Here is a 23,944-nt window from a genome sequence, read left to right on the forward strand (position 1 = left end):
ACTAAGAGGCATGTGAAGAAACATCTAGATAGGAGTACTTCCTCTTAGAATAATAAAAGCACTGCAAAATGTCCATGTAATAAGTGTCCTTCTTCCTGAAGGATCCTAAAGTGCTTTTACACATTTTCTATAGTCAATGTGGGTTATTCACCCATCACTTGAATGAAACCAGTCTTTACTGACTGTGCTAAACAACACTTTTTATAGGAAGGAAATCACAAATAACTCTTGCATTTGAAACTCTGGGGAGAATTTGAGGTAGGCAGATTGTAATTGCCCAATTTGGAAATGGGCCAGAGACTGTGATTAATATACCCAGGCTGCACTTTAATTGTCCCAGAGTACTTGGTTTCAAGTGGGCTTTGTCTCTGAATAGTATTTCTTTTTCTTCATGTTAGTTTTGGAGCTTACAGAATCGATAGCAAGTTTAGCAGAATTGAAAAGTGGGGAAATTTGTTACATACACGGGGATCAGCAACACTGGGACAGTGCAACACAATTTTCTAGGTGTATCTCAAGTGGCAGAGTCTGATTCTGTATTTTGTTTTTTCTTCTTATTTCACTGCATGACCTTTGATTTGGTTGACTCCCTCAAAATATTTTTTCCCATACTTGACTATTTTGAACTCTTTAAATATTGTTATTTAAGGTCTTAAAATTAATAGCACAGTAAATGCAAATAGCTCTACTTAGCTATTCACTTTCTCTGGGAATTGCTTGATCTTTTGAAACAATGTAATAGTTCAAGAACCTGTGAAAAGCAGCCTAGCAGGTTAAGTTGATTGATCTTTAAAAATAGGGTCATGTAACTTGAAACTGTTTCCCATAAAAAACAAACAAGCTGCAGAGGTTGTTGATGCTTTTCTCAGCAGAGCCAGCCTCATCCGCTCCCTGGCGTGGTAAGGCTGGGAAACCTCTGAGTGTCAGATCCCATCCTGAGGCTGCTGGATGTGCAATCCATCTGTGGCAGTCACCAATCTGCAGGTCCACAACTGAGTCAACATGAGACTGAGACATTACTCAGTGGGATCCAGTGGATATTTATTTTACTCTTGGAGAACCTGAGAGTTTTTAAGGGTTTTTTCTGGTGGATTTGGGGTTTTGTGACCAACTCCATATTTAGAACGTAGACATGGGGGGTTTTGTGATTTGGGATTTTTTTTCTTTTTAAGAGGCCCACAGAATACATGTAATGTTAGCTTGATCTGTTGACAAAGTTGAACTGAGCACAGACTTCTCAGGACTGCATAATATCAGGTTTGCTCCCTTAGGTTTAAAGTGTTTACACAGCTAGTAAAGAAAGCTCACACATCCACAGCTGTATGTTTTACCATGTGCCACCAGGAATTGCTACAGTCATGACAGGAACTTCACAGTCAGACTCTGGAATTTCACAGGTATCTTTTCAGTCTTACCTCCTTTAGAGACAACTGCATTTTACCTCATCAAAAAATGGTCAAAGTTGTTTTTTGTTTTCACTTATGTCATCAACTGCTGATATCAGTATAAGCAAGGATAAGCACTGGCATAACAAGCACACGTCAGATAAAGCACTCCTGATTTACATGGTAAAATGGCTCTCTCTCACTCTACTTTGCACTAGTGGTGTAATAGTAGAGAGCTGAGAGTTTAAGATATTCCACTTTTAAGCCTTCAGCTTTTCTTTTCACTAAAACTGTTCTGAAAACAAGTTATGAATACAGCACCTGAGAGAGGTAATCCAGAAGCCTTAAGTGTTCAGTAGTTCAAGTTATCTTCTTTAATGCTGTCTTTTTCATTATATTAAAGATTCTGAAGCTGGAATAAAGCCATAGAATCATAGAATGATTTGGGTTGGAAAGGACCTTAAAAATCATCTAGTTCCAACCTTCCTGCCTGTGGTCAGGGACACCGTCCACTAGACCCGGTTGCTCAGAACTCCCCCTCAGGACCCCAGCCTGGCCTTGAATACTGCCAGGGATGGGGCATCCAGAACTTCTCTGGGCAACCTGTTCCAGTGGCTCACCACCCTCACAGTAAAGAATTTCTTCCTGGTATCTAATCTAAACCTACCCTCTTTCAGTTAGAACCCATTCCCCCTTTTCCTGATGATCATTTAGGACCATCATATCATTTAAGGACCAACACAAGAACCAGGTCCAGCTTTCAGCATCCTAGGAGGAGACCACACCACTCTCTCTACACCCTGCTGCAGGTTCCCCTTTGGCTTTAATTCCCAGCCATCTACTACATCCAAAAATGCCCAACTGTGATTCCTTTCCAGTCTGGGACTCACAGAATGCCTGCACATCTTGTCTCACAGTTTTATTACTGCAGAAATTCTTAGAGTTGCTTATGATTTATAAGTGAGAAAGAGAATAATAACATCCTTCATTTGTTGGATTGATGCAGCCATCTCTTTTTACATGAACAGTTTATACACATATACAAGTAAATGTAAAATATGATTGCATGCAGATATATTTAATGACACACACAAGCAGACCACCAGCTAAGCACATTAAGTGACTATGTATGGGGATACCTACTTTTCATACATATGATGCTCAATTGCAAATGTGCATCCTTTTTTTGGAAGCCTGGATGTAGTCTTACATGTTTTTACACATAGGCATCTGTTTATCCAGATCTTCAAAACTGAAAGCATGTGTAAACTGGAATGCACTTTTATGTGTATATTTTGTTGTTACATATGTAATATAGCACAATACTTACATACTTATACACTTTATTCCATCATTGATGCAGAGAGACTATTTACAAGAGCATGTAGTGACAGGACAAAGGGAAATGGCTTAAAGCTGAGAGAGAGTAGATCTAGATTAGATATTAGGAAGAAATTTTTCACGATGAGGGTGAACGGCAAGGCATTGGAACAGGTTTGCCAGAGAAGTTGTGGATACCTTATTCCTGGAAGTGTTCAAGGCCGGGTTGGATGGAGCTCTGAGGAACCTGATCTAGTGGAAGGCATCCCTGCCCACAGGCAGGGGGATTGTAACTAGATGACCTCTAAGGTCCCTTCCAACCCAGGCCATTCTATGATTCCCATGCACATATGCACACACAGGCTCACACATATACACCTTATCCACAGCTGAAATATTGTATAGACACAAGAACAGATATGCACAAACCTCAGAGAGGTTAGTATTGGAATGCTGGTGCATTTTTTCACAGGCCAGTTTAGTACAACATAGCAAGTCATTGATGTGCGAGCAGTTACAGACAGCCAAGTCCAGATTTCTGGAAACAGAAGGAAAGATGGAGTTACAGGGCTTGGACCATTTCCTTCTTCCATTTCTCCTTCTCACAGGGGCTGGTCATGTGTACTCAGGCTCAAGTATTGTGCTTGGTCTGAATTTCAACTTGTAGCATCTTCCAATCTCTTCTATACTGTTCTCTTGTATCATCTTGTGCCATTCCTGTACAGTTTGCCTCCTGGTCTCTGGGTTACAAAGGCAATGAACTGCATGAGCTTCATGCAGCAGCACCTCTGAGCGTGTCCTTGCCACCCAGTGAACAGCCCTGTGCTGCACAGCCCTGTCCAGCCACCCCCATCCTGATGCATGTCACCAGCTGACAACTGCATCTGTTATTTCATGTTGGTTGCCAGGTATCTTTGCTTAATGGCTTGCTCAAAACTCTCTTTCTGCTGCAAGAGCAGCAGATGTGCCCTTTTACACCAGTTTCTTGAGCAGAGGGAAATTCTTTTTCCTCTCCACAGTAGGACCAGCTTATGGCTCCTCACGGCTCAACAAAATTTGCTTTATAACTCTGTCTTGATCTTTCATAAGTGGATAGAACTCGCCATGTTGTCCACTTTGCTATACCTATTCTGATTTCAGAGTGTTTTTCTGCTTCCTTCTGCAGATAATTGTTGACTTTGTCTTTTTCTGTGTGAATATACAACTGGAAACATTCATTGGCTTGGAAAACTTGTGTCAGCATTCATTGGTCAGAAAACAGCATTCTTCTAGCCAATATGAAAGGTGGAGGAAAGTAATGAAAGGTTTGTAGGAAAACTCATTAAGAACTTGTGCTTGCCTTGTTTTTGGGAAGTAAGAGAGTTCATAGACTCCTTTTTGGTTTGCTGCTTCCCCCCACTGCCATCTTGCACTATGTTCTTTGCAGATGGAAAAGTACAATAAAATCCCCTTTCCTCTCTCCTTTCATCAAATGGCAAAAAAAGAACCATGTTTCTCATACTGATCGTGCTATTCTTCCTTTCTCCCCCAGTATTGTACAGGTATAGTCACCTGACTTTCCCCAAACCTCTAGGTAATGCATTGAACCAATCAGATCCCTATTTTCTGCCTGCACAAAGCATAATATACCCTTAAATAATGCTTCCTTCCCCAGTGGTACTTGGTTTCTGTGTCAGGGAAGGTAAGCTTTGACACCTAGCTCATCTTCTTCTCTGAAGCAGGTTATGAGGAACCACAGACACCTGGCCCCTCTTCCCTGGCCATCATGGGTTATTGATTTGTTTCCTGCCATTGCTGTGTTTTCCTTGTTCATTAGTTGTAGCCTCTGCAGCTCCCCTGGAGCTAGTCACAGCCCCAGGTTAGCTGAGGGCAGAGCAGGGAGGGAAGTGGTCCCACACAACCCAGTGTCCCCTTCAGCTACCTGCTGTCTAGGCTCTGCTTTTTGACATTGACTGCAGCTGTGGAGCAGTGCACTTCTCTGGCAGAAAAAAACCTAGAGGGACAGTGCAGCACTGCTAAGACTCCAGCCTGGACACCATGGGACCATGCCTGCTTGATTTGGCAAAGAGTCAGGATTTTAACCCCATCATTAACTCTTAGCATGTTTCTTTCCTGATGTTGGCCCCTAATCTCAACTTCATTTAATAGGGCAATCTCATCACATGGAGCAAGACCTGGTCTGATGGGTGCTGAGGAAAGCACAGACAGCTCAGCTGCTGTGTGAATCCCATGCAATGGGATTCAGCAGTGTTAATCACAGCAATTCAACCCTGCCTTTTTGTTGTATTTTAGTATATTATATTTTAAATAAATAAAAGTTTCATTTTCTTCCCTTACTCATAATATTTCCTCATTTTCATCTGTGGGAGGGGAAACTGATTATTTCAAGGCCCTCTTGCCAACCCTCTGCTGGGACATGCTGACTCAGCTTTGGAAATTCCACAAATAGGGAAAATGTGGTAATGTTGCGTCTGTCGTGATTCTGAGTGATAACCATCCCTTGTCACATTTGAAACATGACTTGTTTGCCTTTTTATATCTGATGCATTTAGATATAGTACAAATATTTCTGCAGTGTATATTTTGTGAGCTGAGCCTGATCTTAAATGGAAATGGTATTTTTGTCTGTGTTAAATACAGATTTCTCAAAATAAAACTGTCAAGGCAGTGTTTTGTGATGGATTTTGGTTTCCTTAAGCAGTGTCTATGTAGATTTTTTTTTTCCTTAGGTTTCTGTAGTAGTTAAAAGAATCCAGACTCCCTGAAAATTGATGCATCCTCAAGGACTAGTAGGTTTCTATTTCTGGCATGTGCATCAAGATGAATAACTGTTCTCTAGCAGTTTGTATGGACTCAGGCTAAGTAGGCCTCAACCTTTATCCCAACAGGAATTCCCAGACTAGAAAATTCTGAATTTATTTATGGTTTATAGGAAGTAACACAAAATATGACAGAAGAAAGCCTTCTGTTTTCTTCACATGGGACTTGTGCACTGCTTGAATTCACCTTTGGGTCAGTAGGTCAAATATTAAAAAACCTTATACTGTCCCAAAAAGTCCTCTTAAAGCTTTTAATGCTGTCCCAGTGCTGATAATTTACTACTGTTAATAGCTATGGTCTTTTTCCAGTCCAAGTGTAGACAGTTAAATGTTAAGCCTTTGAATTTTACACAAAGAAATCTGAGTTTCCTTAGATTCCTGAGACTTAGCCCCAAACCTAGAGAAGCTTCTCAAGAGAAACACATCAGTTCCTACTGTTCTACAGGTGGATGCAACATCGATAATAATTTAACCCCATGTGCAAGTCTATGTTGTCTTTATTTTTCTGGCAGCTTTGAAATGAAATATTAGAGGCAAACAATAAATGCATGATAATCATCAGAAGAAATGCATCCACTGGGCTATTTGCATCTTTGTTAATCTGAATGTGGTTCTGAAAATATTTTCCGAGTACAGATCCTGATGCTACCAACTAAACAGAAGAGAATTTTCCTGTAGCATTCAGTTAGAGAAGGATCAGGCCATGACAGAACAAATACTCTGTCCTTAGGAAGTACCGCTGCCAGAAATACTGGACAGAAAGCCCTAAAGCCACTCTGGCCAAGCACAGGTTATGTGTGCATGAACACATCTGTAACTTGTGGCTCTGCTGCTCCATTATACCATCCTATAGCCAGTGGAAGATCAGAGAGCAAAGCCCTCACCTTTGCCATGCTCCTGTTATTTAAGAAGTCCCATTGTTTCCTTTGCTGTGGAAGGAGCCTCTACCCTCTGCTCTAACACCTGCTACAGTTCCACAAGTTACACAGGAGGGGCTAATCCACAGGTTGACCTAAATGCTTTATATCTACAGTTTGAGGAGCCCAATTTTGTCCTCTACAATGACACTGCACTCTGACCTCTGCACTGAGCAGGTGGTATTGTATCCTGATTCAGATTAGGGAGAAAGCCATTTGTTTCCACTGCCATTTGCAATGCTTTTGGTCTAGTGTTACTGTCATGAGAACACAGACATTCTGCTTTAAACTTTGAGGTAAGGAAGTACCACAGCCTAGTCAGCTCTGGGGACCACTCTTGAGAGTTGTCATCTTGACAAATGGAGACTGACAAAGCAAGATCTAGAAATTCTGTAATAATTTTAGCCATTTACTCTAGAATCTGCAGTGCTTTGAACACAAATACACCTTTTGAGTATCTCTTACCATAACTCTTGATATTTCAGTTTATGCAGAGTAAAACTGTAGAATTCTTGAAAGAGTTGTATCATCTGAGTTCCATCTTGAAATGCTTGGTTTTTATGTCAGGTGTTTGGAAGTATTATGATTTTAAGTAGAGAAAAAATAATTGTAAGTTTCTCTTTCAGGTATTATTGCAATCAGAATTTCTTTTCAGAGAGAATTTTATATGTATGGAAAAAAGCATTTCAACTAATTAGTGTCACTGGCACTGCAGATATTTTCTAAAGAACTGAAGTAAGCAGTTCCACTAAATACTTATTATTTGTTGTATCATGTTTTTCAAAATTACAAATAATGACAAGAATCCATAAAAATGGGATGTTTTAGTGCATACTTCTAAGTTCTTTCTTTTAAGAGCACTTTAAATTAAGCTGTTAATTTAATGTTATTGTTTTAGTGCATATGGAAATTTAGGTCGAATTAGTTTTCTTTCCTCCCTTATTAATAATGGTTCATATTCATGCTATGTCCTCTGCAAAGTAAGTAAGCTCTTCTGTGACCTCTTTGTTCTCTGTTGCACATCACAAATGCACCCTTTCTGTTGGACAGTATCATGTAAAACACAATTCAGGGGGAAAGCGAATAGTAAATTGCAAGATTCATTAACTGTCTGTGGGGGAGAAGGACTTGACTCTTGTCTAAATATCAGTAAGAGAATCCTGCAAAATATACACCAATCAGCATGTCATTAGCCCAGTATAGCAAAAAGCAAACATACTTGAGGCAATATTGTCTAATGGGCAATAGGAAACTGTCATAAGTTCACTGGCACACCGTTGATGACAAATCAAAATAAATAGATAAGGTGTTCAACTTAGATTGCAGCTCATCTGGCAAATTAGTGTTTTGCTTCCAGAGGTTATAAGTGAGTTTCTGGTTTCGGGTTCATGTGTAGGGGTTTGTGTAGCATTTTCAGAAATTACTATAGACAGTCATCAGATCATCTGAGGTAGTTAACTGATTCTTACTTAACAGTAATAAAAATAGAAAACCAGTCATTAAAACAGTGTGAAAGAGAATATGGAGACAGCTGAACATATTCAAAGCTAGAATGACACAATGATTTTTTTGAGTTGATCTGCCTTTTTGGCTGCACTGTACTGTGCAAGTTGGAAACTGAAAATTTGTTTCTAGGAAGACTAAGAAGTAAGAAGTTTTAAAAATCTCACCTCATAATAGCAAAAGTATGAATAAGAGGTTCTTATAGAAGTCTTTGGTATTTCTGGTTATGACTGTATTTTGTGGAAGCCAAAGGAGGTACCATGTATCTTATAGAAAGGCAGCAACCATTGTGACTCAAGCCCATATTTCCCACAGAAGACAAAGGGCAAATCAAATCACCATTGGCAGGTGAATTTCATGATGGAAGGCTCTGCAGCAGCTCTGTGCTGGACAGACCAATAACAATTCAGTTCCAGCAATATTTAGCTTTAGCAAATGCTGTGCTGTCCATGAACAAACTTAATTAAGAGAAAGCTGAGTCCAGCTTACACAGCAGACACAGCACTCTCATAGTTTGCACAGAGAGAAGAAATCCTGGGCATATATAAACTGTGAACTCTTTTAAAGTTCATGTTTTTAATTAAAACAGTGCTTATAAATAATACGCCACTGTGGAGCTGATACAGGAATTTGTGACAAATAATTTCCTACAGTACCTTTTGTTGTTTCTTTTCATAGGTCATGGGGTTTAGGAATTGGCTTGTTTGCAATTTTTGGACAAAATTTGGTAGAGCAAATTTTAACCTATGCCTTGTTTAAGAAGTAACTGTAAAGAGTGTTTCAGTGATGGTGCAGTAATGCTGGGTGCCCAAATCATATCTTTCTTTTCTGATTAGATGGTTCCAGGAAAAGGGTTTCAAATGGCAGGAGTTCTTTTCTTGGGCCATTATAAAGTTCAGAAGTGCTTGAATTTACTTTTGCAAATAACAATAAAATACTTTTGATCATTGGGAAAATGCTTTTCTTCAAAATAGCGCTTTTGAGCATTTTCTCTGTTCATGTGCAGAACCATTGTGTCTTTTCAGAAAGTGTCCTCATTGTTAACAGACTTTTGACATGACTTAGTGACGGTCGAGCTTATACAGAAAATGGATGCTGCAGGTTTAGTTTTAGCTGTATTTATAATGTTTGATGGATTTGGCTGAATTATTGCTGTATAGGGGTTGCATAATTATTCTGGGGCCAAATCTCCTGCAACTCTTTGGAAACAACACATTGTTAAGAAATTTTGCACCATTGTGGTGTAAACATCAGGTAGGTCTGGGTACAGAGGAAAGATAATTTATGAAACGTAGTCAGCACTAAGTCTAAAAAGGCACAGTGACTGCTGTGAAGGTGATCTGTCAGGGTGTGAGATTTAACATCTCAGTATGTTAAATCTTTGGATATTGGAGCCTTTGGAAGACCATCAAACAACACAGAGATTCTTTTGAAGGTACCTAAGACAAAATAAGCTGCTTTGAATAACCAAATGTCCTCTCTTCTTCAGTATTTTCCCTGTGAAACCATCCGTGTTTTGACAGTCTTGGTTGAGGAGATAGCTCATGCTTCCGACAATGCCTAATGCAAAAAAATTTAAAGTGGAAAAGGGATAAAACCAGGCTCAGTAGAGATAAGCCTGGGGGCATCATGCCAGTGTTTGAGGGGCAGTGTGCTAGCGAGATCTGCTGTCTCAGCGGAGATAGGGGTGGAGATCCATGCAGTAGCAAGAACACAGGTTATTGATGTGTTAGAAACCTCACAAACACCTGAGAATGGTCATGTAATAATTAGGGCTTCTTCCCCAAAAAACATTTTGGGATCGATAACCCAACTAGAAGTTAATCTGGCTACTGCCATGAAAGAAAATAAAAATTGCTTCTATAAATACATCAGCAATAAAAGGAGAGCTACGGAAAATTTCCATACCTTATTGGATGTGGAGGGAAACAGTGACAAAGAATGAGGAAAAGGCTGATGTACTTAATGCCTTCTTTTTCTCAGTCCTTAATGATAAGACCAGCAGTTGTTCAGGTGAGCTGAAAGATGGGGATGGGATCAGAATGAAGCCCACATACTCCATGGGGAAATGGTTAGTGATGTGCTATACTAGTTCATGGGCCCAGACAGCATCCACCCAAGGATACTGAGGAAGCTGACATAATGCTCATCAAGCCACTTTCAATCATTTCCCAGCAGTCCTGGCCAACCAGGGAGGTCCTGGTTGACTGGAAGTTAGCAAATGTCCCATCCATAGGGACAGAAGGAGTATCTGGGGAACTACAGGCCTGTCAGTCTGAACTTGGTGCCAGGGAAGGCTATGGAGCAGATCATGTTGAGAACAATCACACAGCACGTACAGGACAACCAGGGCAGCAGGCCCAGTCAGGATGGGTTTATGAAAGGCAGGTACCTCTTGACCAACCTGATCTCCTCCTATGACAAGGTGACACACTTAGTAGATGAGGGAAAGACTGTGAATGTCTTTACTGACATTCAGTAGACTTTACTGAAGTCTTTCACACCATTTCCCACAGCATTCTCCAGGACAAACTGTCTGCTCATGGTTTGGATGCATGTGTTTTCACTGGGCAAAAACTGTCTGGATGGCCAAGCCCGAAGAGTGGTGGTGAATAGAGCTGCATCCAGTTGGCCACTGGTCACAAGTGGTGTTCCCCAGGGATCAGTGCTGAGGCCAGTTTAATTTCTTTATCAATGATCTGGATGAGGGGATTGAGTGCACCCTCAGTCAGTTTGCAGATGACACTAAGTTGGGGCAGGAGTGTTGATCTGCTGGAGGATAGGGAGACTCTACAAATGGATATGGACAGGCTGGAATGATGGGCCAAGGCCAATTATATGAGGTTCAACAAGGTGAAGGGCCAGGTCCTGCACCTGGGTCACAACAAACCCACTGAACACTGTGGGCTTGGAGAAGAGTGGCTGGAAAGCTAAATGTGGAAAAGGACCTGGGGGTGTCGGCTGGCAGCCAGCTGAACGTGAGCCAGTGTGTGCCCAGGTGGCCAAGAAGGCCAATGGCATCCCGGCCTGTATCAGCAATGGTGTGGCCAGCAGGACCAGGGCAGTGATTGTCCCCCTGTGCTCACCACTGGTGAGGCCACACCTCAAATCCTGTGTTCAGTTTTGGGGCAAAAAGAACACTGAGGTGCTGGAGTGAGTCCAGAGAAGGACAGTAAAGCTGGTGAAGAGCCTGGAGCACAAGTCCTGTGGGGAGTAACTGAAGGCGCTGGGGTTGTTTAGCCTGGAGAAAAAGAAGCTCAGTAGAGACCTTATCACTCTCTACAACTGCCTGAAAGGAGGTTGTAGCCAGGTGAGAGTCATATCTCCCAGATAAAAAGTGATAAGACAAGAGAGAATTTCCTCAAGTTGCAACAGAGGAGGTTTAGATTGGCTATTAGGAAAAAAAATTTCACTGTAAGGATTGTCAGGCATTGGAACAGGCTGCCCGGGGAAGTGATGGAGTCTCCGACCCTGGAGGGATTTAAAAGACAAGTACATGTGGCAGGTAGGGACATGGTTTAATGATGGACTTGGCAGTGCTGGGTTAAGGGATGGACTCAATGATCATAAAGGTCTTTTCCAACCTAAAAAATTCTGTGATTCTATGAAAGAGCTTTGGAAATACTTTGACAAGGAGGCCAGCATTACTTTTAGCAGTTGCCTTCAACTGTATCTGTTGTATTATTAATACATAGTGCACTAATAAAATCCATGTGAAGTACAGGCTTTCTATACAGTATTATAAGCCTTTTGGTGCTCAACAAGAGAGTGAAACCAGCCAGGGATCAATAGTTAACTGGCCATTGATTTAGCTGTCTACATTGTTAAAAATGTGCCCACACAAAGGAAAGCAAATAAGCAAGGAAAAAGTCAAAGGAAACCCTGGCAGCTGCACTTCATTCATTTTGTTCACCTCATGTTACTGCAATGATGGCTCAAAATATGTCACTGACAAATCTGGAAGGCTGGACCATTGCTATAGCAAAGGTTTCATGAGAGTTTGTTAGTTTGTTCCTTCTTTCTATAAAACAAATACGTAATGTAAAAAATCTTTGAGAGCAGGACTACTATCACTTAATTCATATCAGTGTATCTTCATTGATTGGAAAGGTACCACATGAACCTTCACATGAGCCTTCAGGCAAGATCTTCATCCCCAGCCACTACACCATACCCTTCCCTCCCATCCTCACTGAGAAAGAGGATAAGGGCCTCCTGTTCTTGTTTCTCTGATACCAGGAGGTGGTGGAGTTTGCGGTGACTTTAACTTTCACATTACTAGCCCATATTCATCCCATCTAAGAGTGATTAAGTAAGTTAGGAGCACCCTGCCATGCCTGAATAGGTCAGTAAAGAGAGAACCTCTCTAAATGTTACATGAAGACATAATGTATTAGAGCTGAAGTTAAACAGCAGGATTATAAATTCAGTACCTTACTCTGAAAACCAGGCATCTTTTTTGCACGTGTGAAAAAATATGCCACATTAATGTGGAAAAGCAGCAGGAATAAATGGAGTAACAACAGAAAACTGGGGGGAAAGCCTTTTCATTCAGAATTTCGGTGTGTGAATCCAACCAAATGCACATGAAATCAGCTTTTAAATAAATATCTGTTTCAGATGTCCTGAAAAGTTCTCATGATCTGCAGTATTAAAAACATGAATATTACAAAATAAAACAACAAGAAGAGTTATTGAATGTGAATCTACTGTGAGAAAGTATTACATGCTTCCTTTAAATTTCACTTAAGCTTAGTGGCTATAAAGAATCCAGTTTAGAAATAATTTAATAAACTGAAAATGAGACTGATGCTACCATACAACTGCAGTTTTCAAAACAGTGAGCAAACACTGAAAAATGTATGAAATGGCACATAAATGTTTCCATCTAAATGATCTGGTTTCATAGATATGGTTCCACATAAATGGCTTTTTCTATAAAAAATGTGGCTATTTTTACCTTGAGGGGAACAGAAGTTTAACCTAGATCTTTAAAGGAGACAAGGAGTTCAATGCATAGGCTGAAGATCTGGGCAGTAGCCATAAGGCAGAGATGAACTAATCTGGGGAAAATACTGATTGAGGGTATTTTGAACCTGGGTCTAAAATGTTCAAAAAGACAGAACTGTGTTTCTAAAGGTGAGCTGTAATATTGACCTGTGTCAAAATTAATATTATGAAGTCTCAATTTATTAAAGACGAGAAAAGCATATGATCTATTAGTATAAATATCGATTATATCTTTTAAAAGAGGAGTTCAGAATCTTGTATCGATCCACATACAAAGATATATTCCCAGAATAAGTTTGGAAGATGGAAAAAGGAATCATTTGAACTCACAATCAGTGCTTAGTTTCCTAGAGCAAGCTGCTCTAAGGAGAAATAAATTAGGTTCAATAAAAGGAATTGGTACATAAGGTTTCCAGATAAACCAAACACACTCAGTTTCCAGTCCTACTGAGATCACAGATTAGAAGAGGTTTGAGTTCCTTTTGGGAAAAAAATAACATCACCAAAAGCTGCCTGCCCCTCCCTACACGTGTCTTTAAAGAATGCATTACTAAATGTACTGTGTAAAGAGGCTCAGCCTCAGCTCGCACAAGCAGGAATTGTTCTTCCAGCTTTTCATGCATTGCTTCCAAAGATTATCTCAAGATGGGAGGGAAAATCCCATCTGAACATTGTCCTTCCTTTCAAAAGTGTCTGGGAGGGTCCAGCAAAGCAAACAGCAAACTTGAAGTTGCAGCATGCCCTCCGCTAGGGTTTGTTTGGGTTTTTTTTTCTGTTTGAAATGCTGTTGGTGTAGTGCATTTTAAGTCCTCTGCATTATAAACTTCTTTTGCTTCCTTGGCACAAGCCTTGGGAGCTGAGTGCCTGGCCCAGTTCTTGCTAAAAGGCAGTGACAAGATTTCTGGCTGTTTCCCCGGTACAACTACTCCTGACTGCTGAACTCCAGGGCCTTGCAGCAGGACGCCTGCTCCTGACCACTGGAGAAGGTCTGAGCTAATCAAAAACGTGGGTTTGACCTACTGTTAGTTTGCAGTATTCACAATTTTCAACCTTCCAATTTTAAAATTGGATTTTTTTTTTTTTAATTGGAATTAAAAAAATCTTAAACCTTCACAATTTTAAGCCTTCCTAGGTGTGGTTTTGGTCACTTTGTGAGTGTCTATCATACACATCCCCGGCCAGAATGGCCCAAGTGCAACAGATGCGTGCAACTAAAGCCCCTGGAGCACAAGGGCCAGAGGAGCTGACGTATTTGGGTTCGTGCAATGATGGTGAAACAGGCTGCAGTGGGAGCAAAGGGAGTTTCAAAAAGCCATGCACTTCTCTGGAGAGAAGCTTAAGTTGACTTAATTCCTTTCTTTTTTGTTTTTCTCTGGCACTCAGTGTACTCACACAGACTGGCACACACCAGGATCCCAGAATGCGCTTAGTCTGAGATGTGAGGCTGTGCCAGGATTTCACAGGTTTGGGACTGACTGGATAAGTTCATGCCCGCTTCTTTGGGGCTGCAGTGCAAGTGCAAACTGTACATGGAAAATCCTTGGGCTATCAAATGGGAGATCTTGGCTAAAATGAACATCAGTGAGGATAGCCAGGAGCAGGCTTTTGATCGTGCCTTGAGACTGCGATTGCAAGCTTGCATGTCTTGAGCATGGTGCTTCTGCAGCTGGCACACACAGCAGGCTCCGCAGCTGCTTCACCACTCTCTTCACGAAGCAGCAACTTGGCCTGGTGTTGTACCCATTACTTATCCATGTTTGGCACAGGGCCTGGGAAAGGCAGAGGAACTGTGCTGCCACGCTGCAGAGAGCCCTCCACTGCTCCCAGCAGCCCCCCACTCCTGTGAACCTCCAGGACAGTGGTCAGCTGCAGTGGCTGGCCCTGGTCCCCCTGGGGAGGCCCTTCTCACTCATGCGGGATTAGATCCAAGGGACAGGTGTGCTTTGGGAAGACTGTATCAACAGGTGTGTTGTTCCCCCGCAGTGCCGGGCCAGCATGGTGTCTCTTGTGTGCTCTGGAGGGGTAAATTTCTTCACTGAAAGGGTGGTCAAGGATTGGAACAGGTGGCCTAGGGAGGCTACCCAGGGAGGTGGTAGAATCACCATCCCTGGAAGTTTTTAGGAAACATGTAGATGTGGTGCTTAGAGACATGGTTTAGTGGTGGACTTGGCAGTGTTAGGTTAGTGGTTGAACTTGATCTTGGAGGTCTCTTCCAACCTTAGTGATTCTAGGATTCTATTGCTAGCAAAGCCCAGTCTCTACTTGGCTGGTGGCCCCACTGCGCTGGCTCCAAGTGTCCAGCTGCGGGGCATCCAAGGCACAGTGCTGTTGGAGTTGTTTGTGGTGAGCATGTGGCTTTCTGCCAGCCCACCCCTTCGGTTCCTGCCCAGACTACTGGGGGCATAGGAGGAAGATGCAGTTCTGAAGTGACCTTCAGTATCGAACGAAAGACTTTCAGGTCTGTCAATGATGACTGGTCAGTCAGTGCAGTTCGAGACCAGAGATAACAATAAGTGGGATTTTAGCATCCGAAGATGGGAAGTAGCATTTTTTAATGTCTGGTGAAAAGTCTTAGAAAGAATTAAATGAACCAGAGGCAGCCTCATCCAGGCACTAACACTGCCATCAGTTCTGCAACCCTGGGAGCTGTTCCTTCACTGAAGGCATAAACTGAGGTCTCAACTGTTAGGATTATGAAAGACAAGTAGTTCCTGGAGTGCTCAGACTTATGGTTCTGGTTAGGCTAATCTTGTCAACAAATAGGCACATTTTGAACAGCAGGACACTTACTACTGACAGTGAAAAGCTCAGCAGTGGCACTGGGATGGGGAAGAGAATATCTCATGCAGGAGCATGGGGAATCTGTGATGGCTTGGGCAAAATAAGAGGCGTGTGTCAGCACTTCCACGCTGAACATCAGAGATCTCTGCACAGATGAAAAAGATCACAGGGAGCCTCAGTGACAGATGCTGGGAGTGGGACCAAGCCTGAGAAACAGGGACTCATGAGGGTAGGTGGCAGTGGGGTCTGGCTGCACAGTGATAGGGCACTTGGGTTCCACACCACTCCTGTAAAGCGTGCTCAGCTCCAGGCTGCATTACTGTGAAGTGAAGACATTTCGTCTTGTTTCAGTTGGTTGTGTGATATACGGCTTCTGTGGGGTGATATTTCTCTGTAAGGGAAAGGGGTATTTCTCTAAATGTTATATTTGTATAGTAAGGAAAAATAATGTGAATTTTTTCCTTTCTTAGAAAACACTGTTGTGTTGTGGAGGTAGCATGAGTGGCCTCATCTGTCTCTCTCTGTTTGCAGCATTTATTTATCACGTTGATAAAAGATAGACTTGGCAAATCCCTGTGAAAGAGTGACTATGCTCTGCTGGTCTTTCATTCACACTCAGACTGTAGCTAACTTTCCAAGGATATTTAAAACAACGACACTTAATCTCTGGCACAGTTAAAAGGCTTGCATGTTCTTGGTTCAGAAGTGAGACACATTGGCAACAGTTCTTATTTATTTTATTTGTTTGCCCCAGCTTGAAAACTGAATAGTCAAAGGAAGAGTTCTCATTTTAATGTGCTGCGGGACTGAGTTGCTTCAGTGAAAGCAGAGGCTGTCGTGAAGTTACTGATGCACAACTCCACTCTTCCACATTACTCTGGTCTTTGGCTACAGGGATTTCATCAGCATATTTTTTTCTAAATATTAGCAAGGGATGTTAGTCCTTGAGCATTGATTGGTGGATTAATCAAAGTCCTTAACCAATCAATAGGTAGAGGTTTGCATAATAATGGCATTATTTCTGAAGAACTGTGCCAATTGGAATTGCAAACCTTACTGCTTCGATTTGCTTCTTGAATGCCTCTGCTTTACCTGCCTCTCTTGCTCACACTTTCAAAGTACTTAGTAACAATGAAGATGCTTCCAAATTCCTACATCTTTCATTTTTTTGTGTGGCTTCAGGGTGTGGGAGGTGGATGAGGGAGGGAAGTAGCAATCAATAAAACTTAAATAGTTTGCATATAGAAAAGGTGAAAAATGTAAAAAATAAAAAAGAGAGAGAGAAAATGGTTTGCATTCTTGTCTCCTTGCTTTTTTCAAAGCTAAAAGTGTGATCTGAAGCTCATATTCCTTTTCTTCTCCTGCCTGCCTTCTCTCCAGGACTGTTCGCATGATTTTCCTTCCATTGTCAGTATGGTAGCAGTTCTGACCCCTCACTAGCATCTTTTGGTTACTGGAGAGGAGCTAGCTTTTGGATCTGTATAAATGTAAATTGATGTGAGAGGAAGGAAGATGACTGCAGGGAAAGATAACCGGAAAGGGAAAGAAGGTTTTTCCAGATTTGAGGTTTGTAACTTCAGTTGAATTTGCAGTAAGTTCAGTATTCATGTGTGTGGTGTTTCTCTCCTCTGCTCCTTATTGTAAGACATGGTAATAACTGGGTCTATTTTTATGGACAGCAGCTTGAAAACATGCCTACTTTGTTCTTTTATTTATGTTTGGTAAAATAGTGGAGAATTCATCATGCATGATAATGTGTTTTTTCGTAGGGTAGTGAGTCTGGAGATGCAAAGCTAGGATGAAATGGGCATTAGGCAGTATGTCCAAAGACAAGCATCCACAGCCCTTAGATCAGAATTCAAATTAAGCAGTACAACAATATTACATTCCTCCTGATTTTGGACCTTTTGGGGTATCCATTTGCAGTTTTTTGTATCATCCAAAAGGGCGAAAATTTCCCCTGAGCCTGGGGCAAGAGAAGCTAAAAACTTTCTTCAGTTTCTGATTCTGGTGTTTAGCTACATTAGATTTGGCTGAGTCATTCTTGTCCCTGCGAAGATGGGCAGCGTGAATCACAGCTTGAAGCGATTTCTCTTTCCAATATTGAGGCCTTGAAAGTACAAGGCAGAGATGGAGCAGACATCTTGGTTCTGTCCTGTCTTCATGCATCTTCTAGAAACAGAATGCTTGATTGTGTTTGACAAGGCACATCCTCACTGATTTTAATGGAGTGTAATTTGAAACTAGTTTAGTTAAACCAGGGCAGATGGCTGCAGGACTGTGTGTAATTTCATAACAGGGCAAGGTTGCAGTGCTGCTGCAAGATTATTAATCTGATTTTAGGGCAATTCAGCAAGAAAGGGGTATTACTGTTAACTCAATGTTGAAAATATACAAATAATTCTGTCCATTAAAATGTATAATAAAAAGAATTAAAAACTCTGTCTCAGGGAACTTTCTCAGATGAGGTGTTGTCTGGATTACTGCACATGATTGCATCTTATATTTTTGTTATTTAACATTAGCTGAAATTATATAGTAGTGCCTGATCCCAGTCAGGCTTGTATTGGCAGATGATCAGATTTTATGTAAAGCTTGTATCAATGAAAATGGGTAGAGCCATGAAAATTTGCAAGGACATAACTAAATTGATTTAGTGCAATCAAGACCTGGTTGTCTGTAGACAAGGGGTTTTTTACTGCTTTAATACACTTATTTTAATATGGCACCTATGTCTCTTTCATGTTTTTTTTTTCAGTAGTTCAGCAAGCAAGAATAGGAGTTGTAGTGGCTACCAAAAGGGAAAGTTTTGCCTAAAGATCTGAAATAGAACAAGAAAGCTGCTTTCAAATTTGGTTTGTTGGGGGTTTTTTTTTTTTCCAATTATTCATGCTACAGGCTTTGTTTTATAAGATTTTTTAAATTCAGTCTCAGAATAAACATGTGACCTATCTCACCAGGACCATAGGTTGAACCGCAGAGCTCCCCCTCCTGCCCCTCGCCCAGTTAGATCTTGTTGCTTATTATTAAGACATTTTTGATGGGGAAAAAAAAGGGAAAAGATATTATGAAAAGTGTTCTGTGTTTCAAACAACCTTGTTCATCATGAACAGGCTGAATGGGAAGTCTTCAGGCTGGAAAGCACATCTGCTTAAAATATGTGTTGAATTTTTGTTCTTTATTTATGTTAACATTAGCACATTTGTGGAAATCACGTTTTCTTCGCAATCTCTTTGCTAAATTAGGACACAAATCCAAGAACACTTGTGCATGAGAGTAATTTTCTATAAATGAGTAGTGTCACTGAGTTCAATAAGAGCAATCACGCACAGAATTAAGCACATGCATGAGTGCAGAAATTTGGCAAATATGTTGCTGTCATGAAAAGGCAGCCTTTCTTCTAATGCAGCTATGAATTCTTGGCTTGGTCCTATTTTAAGTAGCCCTTATTGTATGAGCCATAAGCTATTCTATTGTGCTAAGCCTAACTGAGGATATTTCTCTCGTTTTGTCGTAGCAACAAGAGCAAGATCCCACAAATCTATACATCTCAAATTTACCTGTGTCCATGGACGAGCAGGAACTGGAGAATATGCTGAAACCCTTTGGACATGTCATTTCCACCAGAATATTAAGAGATGCGAATGGAGTCAGCAGAGGAGTCGGCTTTGCCAGGTGAAACCTTTACTCTTACTTTGATTCATGCACATTTTTTCGCCTTTGGTCCTCCGCAAATGCTGTCTGTTCTGTAGCTCTGAAGTCTCACAGCTATGGAAGATGCAGAACGGCACCTTTATCAGATTGTATCTGTTCTTTCCACCAAGAAATGCCAGTGCAGAAGGATGTTCATTTCATTGCTCTAAAATCTGGTTCATTCTATGTAGGTATATATAAATAAAAATTGCTAGGAATAGTGAGCTGCCTGTGCAGGATCAAGCTCAGGTAATACTAAATGTCCTACAGCAAAAAGCACACACTTGGTAAAGAAACCGAGGCCTGTACTTAGGAGGTCCTGGGGTGAACTTATTGCAATCTTTCAGTACCTGAAGGGGTCCTGTAAGAAATCTGGAGAGAGGCTAGATGGTCTTTAAGGTCCCTTTCAACCCAAACCATTCCATGAAACTGTTTAAATATTTGGCAAAGATCTTGCAACAGGAGAAAGTAAATTCAGCAGCTGGGAGAGCAAAGGGTAGGAACTGTAACTGAAGAAACGTGTCTTCCTTGAAAGCTGCAGCTTCCTTGAACTGCAGCTATGAAAAGAGCTTAAGAAGAAATATTTGCATAGAACAAGCCCTGACGGAGTAGTCAGATATTTTAGACAGAGTGGGCAACGTATTATTACCATGTACTTCATTGTTAGTACAGATAGACAAGGTTCCATGTTTACTCTCAGGGAATATATACATAGATTCTCTCCAGCTTGAAACGTTCTCAAATCAAATAGTTCTCCTTTGAAAAGCCAAGCAGTAGAGTGCTGTATATAGAAAGGTGCTGAAAAAACAAACAAGAAGAGAAATTTGCAATTCTACTGCAGCCTTCTGCTTCAAAAGAAAAGGGGAAAAAAAATCCCAGATCATTGTTTCTACAGAATATTCATAACATTGTGCTTTGTAAAGGAGGCAAAATGACTTCATCTTGCAGATTTCCCTGAAATCCATGATATCTTGGTATATCATGGCACTTCTGTTAGTGTCATAACACTACTGAATGAAATGAGATACTGTAAGATAAAAAGTTAGCTTTCAAGAAAAGTGCCATTGTTAGTGTTACCTCTGCCCTTGATGTGAAAGACCATAATGCACAAAAATGTTAAGATAATATTGTCTGAATTCAAATGGAAAATGGAAAAATATTTATGCTGAAAGATGGCACACTGTTCCTTATGCATTCTTGCAGATAATAACATGAATTTTTCTAGCTCTCTAAATATTAATTAGTCTATATAATGGATAAACTTGCATTTTAAAAAATTGACTTACTTTGTGAAAATGTGTTTAATTATGGAACATCTTTCAGGAATCCTTTAATAATCTAACTTGTTGGATGTGTAATTCACCATGCAAACAACAGTGGGGTAAAACCTTCACTTCATCAAAGTATAGAGCAGATCTTCCACTGATTTTAGTGAGGCTAAAGTTAATCCAGAAATTTAGAACCATGGTTGAATGCTGACTCTTGTCTTTGCAGAATTATCAATACAATATTTAATTACATGACCAGCTGAATTTCTGTTCGTAATGAAGTGCTGTTTGGTATCTTTTTGCAGTGTGTCAAACCAAATAGATTTTTAATTTCTTTAGCTTTGCTTGTAGTCATGAAGGTTTCATTCTAATGTACCTATAGTGTGAGAACATGCTGAGTGGGTACCAATGCGGTATAGGTAGGGGATAGAAGCTGGACTTCCAGTTCAGATAAGACTTTAGAAGTTCAAATCAGCCCCCCAGGTGAGGATCCTGGCTATTCTGACCAAGGATCTTTTATCACAGTATATCTTGCCTGCCTGTGGAATGTGCCACGGTGCTTAGCATAGCTCTAAACAGAGCCACAGAAGCACTGGAGAAAAAGTTAAATTTGCATATGCTGAAATGATGCAGCATCCAACAATTTTGAAATTTGATGTTTCAAAGTTATTAATTACATTTCATGATGATTAAAAGTCACTTTTTGAGTCTGCCCAATTATGGAAATAGTCAATCTCAAAATAATTGTATTAATTCAAAAAGCAATCAGAAGTAAAGACTGAAGGTGGGCAGCTAATGTCAGATTTTTCTTTTAAATGGTATGATTAACAATTTTATAGTACTGCAAGTGGCTAATTAATCATTTATAACCTGGAGAACTTCAAATGTTCTTGGATCAAAATTATTTTACTAGTGTCTGGTGACACTAACAGCCTCCCTTAAAGTATGTGTGTACAAAACTAGCTCTGAGTGTAAGTTAAGTTGTGAAACTATTTCCTCTATTTTGCATCCCTCAGAAGCAACTGAACAGATTTTCCTGAATCTTTCCAGAGCATTTCACTGTGGCCTGAGCCAGCTGTGCCTGGGTGCACCCCAGGGGAGATTTTGAGGAGAGTTATGAGCAAGGGGCCAGAGAAAGGAAACTTTAGACTTTGACTGTGGCTTCATAAAAGCCTATCCATGCTGTAACCTCTGCACATCTGCCTCTGCCTCACCCCTGGCCCATGCTTTGTACTTCAAGGCCATATTACCTTGCCTTCAGGCTCTCCATGGGAGCTGGCATTCCACGGGGCTCATACTGCTGTGTTCTTTTGGCAGGGGTGTTTCTGTTGACACTGGCAAGCAGAAGCTGAGACTAAACACAGCCTATCCTAGAGCAGAGAGAGAAATGAGAAGAAATAGGAGGGGGCAGAAACACTTACTAGAAGTCAGATATTGGAAAAAAGGAGGCACTTCTTTGGATGTGAAGCTTTGAGTTCAGTCTGTTGTAAGATTGCCTGTCAAAAGAGGGAGTGACACTGTGGTACCCTTGCACAGAATTTCATCACAGCACTTAATTTTCTAGGTGTTTGTCTTAAATCCCTGTTGCTAGGAGTCATCTAATAACTTCAGCATCTGAGCATTTGTTTTAAAAGTGTAAGTGTATTCTTTAGAGCTTAGAATGAAATCATAGTCCTTCATCCTTAAAAAAAAGTCAGCAAGATGAAACAGAACAAAACAACGCAAAAAAAAAAAAAAAGGAAAGAAATCCACAGAAACTGGATTCGAAGACTTATTTCAAGATATAATTTTAAAGCTGATATGAGTTTGGCAAACAGAATATTAGTAGTATTGTTGATGGTATGAGTAAAAAGCAGATCAGAGATAGTAAGAAGGTCTTTGAGGGGAAGGTATTGAGAGCTCGGAGGGAAATATTTATCTTCATCCTGAAGAAGTGTTGCCACTTATAAAGAGGTAAATGTATGTGCTGGAAGACCTGGCTTTCCACAGGCCCACGAAGGATGAGTTCCAGATGTTAAGGTGGGAGAAGATAAAAAAATAACAAAATCACAGTGGCGGCAAAGCAGTGGTGCTGTTTTGCTAAATGAAAGGGGTAATATTTAGAGGGGGATTTCTGAGGATCAGTGATGTTGCTACTTGGGAGACATAGAAGTGTCAGCAGCACCAGGGGATAAAGAACATCCAGGCAATTTAGGGATGCATTTGTGAAGAGGAAAAGTGCTTTGTTCTTCCTTATTTCAGGGTTTAATTGAAGGCGGTTGAAAAGATGCTATAAATTTAGCTTGAATAGATCCATCATCTGGGACAATATAGATATACAGGCTTAGACATTATGAGGATCATTCCTACTTTCAGTCAGAAGAATGATCTGTCACATCCTACATCTTACCCAGGAAATTGCTTTATAATTGAATATCTCAGGTGAAACTGGAAATCCCAAACATTCTCCAAAGACTTTGTGTGATATCTGTAAAATATTCCAATGCCTGCGGTGGTACATTTCCATTGAAAGGCCTCCCTGGGAAAGCCCCAGAGCAACACTGCAGGGTTGTGGGGACCTCTGTGTGAGGATGTATCTTGGAGACCCTCACACTTCCATCTGGTGTTTCAACCTGGACAAATTTTGGTGGACTTTGTACATCCCTAAGACAATTGACAGGCATGAAGCTGTACTTTCAGGGAGAAGCAAGCTCCAGAGTAGGATAGGTGAGTCAGGATCTCTAGACAAGTATCAATGGGACTCCTGAGATGAAAATAAATGTGAAGCTCTGAAAGGTGATGAGGGAGGAAGTTGGAAAGTTGGGAGCCATCAGATAATTTGGCCGAGCAATTTGCACAATCCAAGCCTGAGGTACAGCAAGTTTAATTGAAGAACTCCTTGGGCACTGGAAAAAGGAGCAAGGAGATGTTTGTATATACCTTGGGGAGGGACTTAACTGAATCAATGAAATAAAAACTGTTTTTTATAACCCCACAATAAAATACCATTCAAGTATTATTTAAGTATCTTCCCTAAAGAGATAGTAATATTAATAAAACCATACACAGGTTTGTCACACTCAGCTGAACAGCAGAACAAGCATTTTATAGGTCCTTTTAAATGATAAAGTGCAAAGAAAGAGTTAGAAGCCACTAACTTTTTTATTTTGTTTGCTGTCTTGTAACTTAAAACGACCTTGCAAGATTCCTCCCCCAAGCGACATTTTACAACGAAGTCATAAGCTTCTGAAAACAGAAATTTATGATGG

At 40.7% G+C, this 23,944-nt stretch overlaps 1 protein-coding gene across 1 annotated transcript in view; it reads left to right on the top strand.

Moving 5' to 3' along the window:
• The window catches only part of RBMS3 (RNA binding motif single stranded interacting protein 3), a gene marked incomplete at its 3' end in the record, with an annotated part of 434,832 nt that overhangs the window by 270,538 nt on the left and 140,350 nt on the right, over nt 1-23,944 (top strand). The window contains exon 5 of the mRNA XM_082289239.1: nt 19,253-19,410. Within this exon, the coding sequence (XP_082145365.1) occupies nt 19,253-19,410 (158 nt within the window). The remainder of the gene's footprint in view (nt 1-19,252; nt 19,411-23,944) is intronic.

Source organism: Coloeus monedula (assembly GCF_965178545.1).
Source record: "Coloeus monedula genome assembly, chromosome: 1".
NCBI classification, from domain to species: domain Eukaryota; kingdom Metazoa; phylum Chordata; class Aves; order Passeriformes; family Corvidae; genus Coloeus; species Coloeus monedula.